The sequence below is a fragment of the Pseudophryne corroboree genome, chromosome 6 (assembly GCF_028390025.1).
Source record: "Pseudophryne corroboree isolate aPseCor3 chromosome 6, aPseCor3.hap2, whole genome shotgun sequence".
NCBI classification, from domain to species: domain Eukaryota; kingdom Metazoa; phylum Chordata; class Amphibia; order Anura; family Myobatrachidae; genus Pseudophryne; species Pseudophryne corroboree.
In genome coordinates this window covers 481,801,512-481,808,661 of record NC_086449.1, presented here as the reverse complement: position 1 = coordinate 481,808,661, position 7,150 = coordinate 481,801,512, and the positions used below count along the sequence as shown (strand labels likewise).

Sequence of the window (7,150 nt, the reverse complement as noted above, 5' to 3'; positions counted from 1 at the left end):
AAGTTGGGAAGGATGGCTTTATTAATATTTTCAAATTCCAGTTGCTGCGAACACAGCCAAAAGCAACTGTGTAATAACATAGTCATTATTAAGGACTATCTGTGTGTCATTGTTATAGATAATAAAGGATGGTGCCTTAATGGTAATGGTTTCAATTCAGTCACTGACAACCTTTAAACCTATTTATGGATTATTGGGTATACTCTAAAATAGGTGATTTATATCAATTGACTGATACTGAAATAGCTTTCCAGAATAATGCATTTTCTCTTACTAATGGTCACCTACCAGTTCAAGGAATCTCTTGTACTCTTATTCCAGGTTATATATTCTTACATAGAAGGGCACCTTCTATAGGAAACCCATGTGGTGGTGTTATCTGCTGTAACATTATTTTTAAATCCATGTGCCTTTCATTAGTCACCAGAAATACAGCATCATGTGATGTGTGGCATAAGGCGTTATATGTTTTGCATGTGATATAATGCCTTTTGAAAGTTACATATATATTGGATTTTTGCTGATACAACTGGAAATTAGAAATACATCTTGCAGCATAACTACTAACACAGTTGCTTGTTGTAGGCATTTTTCAGCATCTGATAGGGATTGCAGGCCATGTATGACAAGAAATTTGGGGGTCTATTTACTAAGCCTTGGATAGAGGTAAAGTGGGCGAAGATAAAGTACCAGCCAATGGCCTCTAAACTGCCATGGTACAGGCAGGGTTTGAAAAATGACAGGAGCTGATTGGCTGGTACTTTATCTCCATCCACTTTACCTCAATCAAAGGCTTGGCAAATTTATCACTATAATGCTTTTTGGGACAAACCGTGAGTGTACTCTCGCTATAACTTCCATTCACCCATCAGGATGTTACATAACCGCTTTAAAGCAATAGTGAAATTATTGTACATTCATTTATATGTAGAAAATGGAAAAAAAAATAACAAACACAAAAAACCCCAATGTATGTCTTACGTATCAGTCAAGAGTAGATACTCTTTTTGGAATGTCAAATCAACTAGCATGACATTTAAATAATTAAAATTCATTGGATTTGAGATTGATACCCTGTCAAATTGACAGCAAGGCAGAATCAATTGTATATTCTGTACACACAAACACACATTGAGAGAGAGTAGGAGAGGTGGATGGAACAGTAACTGCTAATGAACCAGCATTGTCTTCATATTTTTTTATAATGTACTGCAGCAGCTAATATAAAATTACAAAAATGAATATTAAAGGCAGTAGGTGAGTCCTACTGACCTTTTAAGAAATCAGTGCAATAAGTTATGATTGTCTGTACAATACGTCCATTTTAAATCCACTTTCTGCAATAAAAACAATTTAAAAAAAGACAGAATAAGCACATCATACCACAAAAAAATTGCCATCACTCCAGAAGGATTATTGGTCATACAGTATATATAAAGCAATGCAACTCGAAATTGTAAATATAAAAACTGTATGCAGTGACCATCAATCATGAATTTACAGTTTGCAAACACAGTAATTACTAAAAAGAGAAATCCATATTCACACTCTCACTATTTCATTCCAGACCACTAAACAAAGCAGGAAAAAAAATAAGGTTAGTTGCCGAACTGGAAAAATGTAAAATTTTATTCCAGAAAAAATTAACAAGCTACACAGGAAAAGTTTGGCAAATGCAACTTTATATTTAAATTTCACACACATCTGTATCTTAAAGAATGAAGGACTCACAGACTATAATGTTATTCTAAAATACTAAAAAGTATATGTTTTGTACAAGAATGAAAATAAAATAATTGAAACAACCAATACACCAAAATGTGCAGAAAGTATAAACAAGACTGTGCCTTCAGTAGAATAAATGCTTCACAAATTGTGCAATTATAATACTAAGGCTTTAGTCTCTCCAAGACAGCTTAAAATATAAATATACTCCACTGCCTGTGTTTCTTCTGGTGAATCAAAATATGCAGCACATCTGGGAAGCTGATCACACACCCAGGTAATGTGCATACTGATTTTAGGAACAATAGGAGTTCAAAGAAAGAGGTGATTGAAGCATTCTTTCATGCACTCCCAAATGACTGACCAGTTACTGATTGAATTGGTTTAATTCAAGGTTAAACAAAATGGAAGATACTAGATAACCCATTAAGGCAACATGTATTTATTCTGTATTATTATGAGTGCTCCATATGTAGATCTTTTAATACCGCAAATTGAATATTACGTTGCCAAACAGATTCATATCTAGGCTTTATTTTAAACAAGACTTAAATCAATATTTGCCAAATTAAAGGAAAAAGAAACACAAAATACATTTAAATGCATGTTTCACTGTTAAAGAAAACCTCCTTTTTATAGAAAGAATATTTGAAAAAGTAGAATATAATTTTAACCAAAAATACTGCTTTGGAATGCTCCCCAACACTGACTACAGGGTAACAAAATCTCTCAGTAAGATAATCCAGTAATGCATGGCACATCCTTTATCAGTTACAGTACTTCATTCCCATTTGTCAATCTTTGCAAACCCCAAACTGTATGAAATATTCAAAGAGTCTTTAAACTCTTAAAAGCATGTTTATTAACACATTTACCTCAATTCAATTTATTAAGATGTCCAATGCTAACCTTTCTGGATGTTCTTGTTTATATGTGGTGATATACACAGCATTCACAGCAGTGGTTCCTAGCACCTGTCATTTCCAAGATCTAACTTTCAACCACAGAAACACAATAAAAACTGTGGTTCAGTCCTTTATTTCCAATTACAAACCTTCCCTGGTGGCCATCAGGAACACTTTAGGTTAAAATAGGATTACAGGTGCGCTATGCAAAGTGTGCACAATGCTACTAACGCTCCATTCTTGATCTTCTTCTCAAGACATGGCTACAGGCCACAATTGCTTAGCAGAGAAGGATAGTGTTTCACAAGGCTAAAGATTTTGCAGATGCTCCCTCATATAACACAGTAAGGTTCCCTTGGTAACCTGGATTTTCTGCAGTAAAGAAGGGTTGTGCTGAAACAGCGCCTCAGCTCCCTGTTTGAGAAAATGCAGACAAAAGGATTGATTCCAGCTTGGGCGAAACTCATCCAGACAGCTGCTGTTAGAAATCCTCCTGGTACCACAGGACCTCTTGCAAAAACTCTCCAGTAACAAGCTACCAAGTAGGGCCCCCACAAGGTCAGGAAAAGGAATGTCATAATATAGAACATTCTACTGATTCTTTTTTCCATTTTGAATTCATCTAGAACCAGTAGCCTCCTCCTGCCTGTGGTATTTGCATTTTGCCTTATTCCAAGTAAGGTGGGTGGTGTGGGACCCCTTCCAAAGCCCGCAAGCCAATTAGCTGCTGCTTGACCGCTGGCTCCAGGACCATGAAAAGTCCAATTCTGACTTACTGCTGCTACAAACTGGACTGGCTTCATTTTCCTTCGATCATGAACAAAAAATATCAGCTTGAGGTAGACAAGCTGTGTAGCTAGAAGAATGAGAGCAAGAAGTAACATAAATCCCAAGGAGTCGTTGGCCCTGAAGGATCGATGCTGAAATGTGCATTGGTCTTCTTCTCTAATAAAGGAGTAGGTGCCAACATCTAATACTGGCGGAAAGGCCATAGCTACAGATAAGGTCCATACCATGCAAATTACTGCCAAGCAAGTCCAAAATGTCAACCTTTTCGTATAAAACCGATGGTGGGCTATAGCTAAGTATCTGGTAACACTTATACAAAATAACATGAATGCAGTGTGAAAACAGGACAACACCCCAAGGAAGGCAATCACTTTGCATGTAAGAGCCCCATAAGTCCAAGTTGAGCCATTCTTCACTGAGGTGAATACAAAAGGAAAACAAATAGCAGATCTCAGGATATCTGAGCAGCACAAATCCAACAGGAAGTAGTAAGGAGCTCTGTGTAAGGTCTTATCTTTGACAAGCAAAATTGAGATAAGAAGGTTACCCACCACACTGACTCCTATAATAAAGCCCAATGATGTCAGCTTCAAAAATGCTGTTAAAGGAGACACATTTTGCAGAATGTTGTCAGCTGCATGGCTATCGTTCGCCATAGATGGAGGATATATATTATTGCTTCAGTCAAGTCTCATGGTCTATATACAAGGGCAAGCACAAGATAGATCCATACATTTTACTGCAAATGTAATCCACAAAAACAAGTGATCTTGCGTCTAGGCACACATTCTGCGCTTTCTTCCTTCTGATGTGTCATGCTGTCAAGAGATCTGAAAAAAAAAAGCTATCAGTTTTCAAGCTAGCAAGTGATGAAGAGAGAAAGTGCTAACATAAGACTGTTAATTTATGGAGCACAGAAAAGGAGTCACAATCGAGTACTATCATTTGTTATTAAACTTTCTATTAATCCCACTTATACTACAAGGGACATTGGTATATTTTTTAGATAACATTAATCCATACATACATACATACATGTTCACAATAAATGCATAGCCATAGACAGATAGATAGATAGATAGATAGATAGATAGATAGATAGATAGATAGATAGATAGATAGATAGATAGATATTATATATAGCAAATAAATAAAACTGGTGAATCCTTAGAGCCACCATTGTGCAAGAAATATAGATCACATCCATATAAATCACACATGAGTGATTTAGTCTATACATCCAAATCACTGCATACATGGGCATTATACAGAAATGATAATCCCTTCCAGCTTCCTTCAGATAAACACAGACTGTAGGAAATCTCTGGCAATCTCTCCAGTATTTAGTGTATTGTATTGTATTGCTTAAGACACAAATACACCCTACATTTTACAACTGTCCAAACAGCAGGATCTCCCTTTTATCCCTTTTATCCTGGATAAATGTGAACATATTATTGGGGATTAAACCATCTCTAGTCCCCATTATAGGATGCTGCTGTTACAATTCCAGTGTTTCCGTGAAAGAATAGTGCATCTGAGCTGGGGAGCCCTTGCACAGCTACAGTAACTGTACTAAGAGATGGGCTCCATTATTAATACGAATCATTGCAACTGTTACTATGCTACTCTGTGATCTCAGAGGATAAGGAAAACCTGGCTTTTAGTCTGCATGGGGCTTTCTTTTGTCTATTGTCCTCTGTGTATTATAACACAGCAAGGAACACACGTAATGGTTTATTCCACATTCACACACACATATGTGTGTGTGTGTGTATGATATATATGTGTGTGTGTGTGTGTGTGTGTGTGTGTGTGTGTGTGTGTGTGTGTGTGTGTGTGTGTGTGTGTGTGTGTGTGTGTGTGTACACATACACAGACATACAGTATAGCATGTATATGCACGTATGCATTCTCAGTCTGTATGTTATAGGCAAAGTGAGTTCATTGCTCCTTCTCCGTGTCTTGCTCATGGGTGAACGTTCTGTATGGCCATAGAAAATGTCCCTTTGTTAGGGCTTTTTCATTATCAGAGGAATGCAGCTCTCATCCCCTGAGTCTGCCTGCAACACTCCAGGCTCAGACGTGTAATATCTTAGTGTGATGTGGATGTGTGTTGCTTGTGTGTTCTTATTATGCAGTTTATTAGAACAAACACTGGTTATAATGATGGAAAATAACGATCACCTAATGGACATTTGCTTGCACAGAATTCTACACATGCATTTTTACCGATAAAAGCATAAGGCTAGAAAAGTGAGAGCGAATGGTCCTACCTGTTGTTGCTAAATATCCTGACAAGAGTATTTTTTTTTCCGGTGGCTTCTTCTTTATATAAAATGCTGATTTTTTTTCTTCTTAGGTACCTTGCCTGAGAATATAGTCAGTGGCTCGGACGACGCATGCGCTGTGAGGCTCCTTCAGCTGCTGGCTTCATCCTCCCCTGTCGCAGCGGCACAGTCTCTCCCAGCAACAGCAGCAGCAGCCTACCGCTGTCTCACTGAGGGCACGTCAGGCAGCTTCTTACCTACCTGCTGCTGCAGCTCCGACAGTCATCTCATAAACACCTTGCCCAGCCCAAGCCGGACAATGAAACCTCCAAGACGTGGAGTGTACATAACGCGTGTGCCTGCTTCCTCCCTGCTCAGGATGCACTATGTACTATGTAGCGGTGCAGCAGCAATGATTGCGGATTGCAGTGCCTTTTCTTTGCAGCTTCACAGTGTTCACCTAAATATTTTGCTTATAAAAATAAAACGCAGCCAGCCATCATATCTTAAATGTTACATTATCGATTTTGTTTCTTAGGGAAAAAAAAAAAAATCAAGATTGGAAACACCCAGAGTGATGCATTTTTTTCTGGAGAGCTAAGTGGGCGGAGAATGATGAGCACATTGTTACTGGGAAGATCGTAGAAGCATTTGCATGCATCACCTCAGTTAGGGTGGGATATGTTCTAGCAATACAAAATGATTGACAGGTCATTTATGGAATGCAAACATGTCTCTTCTTATTTTCCAATTACAATTGAGATTAAACTAACCTTTATTGTGTGCTAGTGATACAGCATTTTATTTCCCCTTTGTCAATTTGGAAACATTAATCTGGTATTAGCCCTAGAAAAGGCTATGACACTATTTATGTTACCTGTAGAGGCTGCTGTTTTGAATATGCAACATATGGGTACATAATACTTTATAATTGTACCTCTTTTCTACTCTCAAATGTAGTTGGTATGGCTGGGTATATTAGTCTGTGGCTGAAGAAGTCATGTGTGGGCATAGCTTGCCTGACACATTTTCTTATACACAGTCAGTATAAGAAGGCACTGTACTGTACTTCTCCAAGTATCAAGGGCTTAATGTGTATCAATACTCACTGAACTATTATGCCTGGAATCTTCAGATAATGCAATCATAGATTTTGGAACTTTTTATTTTTACATAAAATTTGAATGCATTTACTATGAGAAGCAGGGCATCACTACTCCTAGTTTTACATACTGTAGATGAAAAAAGAGTGTCAGAAAATAAAAGATTTTGATTTTAATGGCACCATTGTTATACTGCATCTGCCTTAACAAAGTGGTTCTATAGACTCCTGCTCAATGAGTGATAAACACATAAAAATCACATTTCTGCTGCGGGGTACACTGGGCTCCACAAGGATTAACATCGGGTGTAGAGTAGGATCTTGATTCAAGGCACCAACAGGCTCAAAAGCTTTGACTG

General features: G+C 37.7%; 1 protein-coding gene across 1 annotated transcript; it reads right to left on the bottom strand.

The window, feature by feature from the left end:
- Window positions 1–1,379: 1,379 nt before the first annotated feature.
- On the bottom strand, window positions 1,380–6,265 carry GPR85 (G protein-coupled receptor 85). Its single transcript, XM_063927268.1, has 2 exons — window positions 5,696–6,265; window positions 1,380–4,249 (listed from the first exon to the last, which is right to left on the bottom strand). Exon 2 carries the CDS (start codon window positions 4,073–4,075, stop codon window positions 2,963–2,965), a length of 1,113 nt encoding a protein of 370 aa, XP_063783338.1. The 5' UTR covers window positions 4,076–4,249; window positions 5,696–6,265; the 3' UTR covers window positions 1,380–2,962.
- Between the last annotated feature and the right edge of the window lie 885 nt (window positions 6,266–7,150).

What these genes read in the sequence shown, in the direction of transcription:
- GPR85 (XM_063927268.1), bottom strand. Translation starts at nt 4,075, where the DNA reads ATGGCGAACGATAGCCATGCAGCTGACAACATTCTGCAAAATGTGTCT.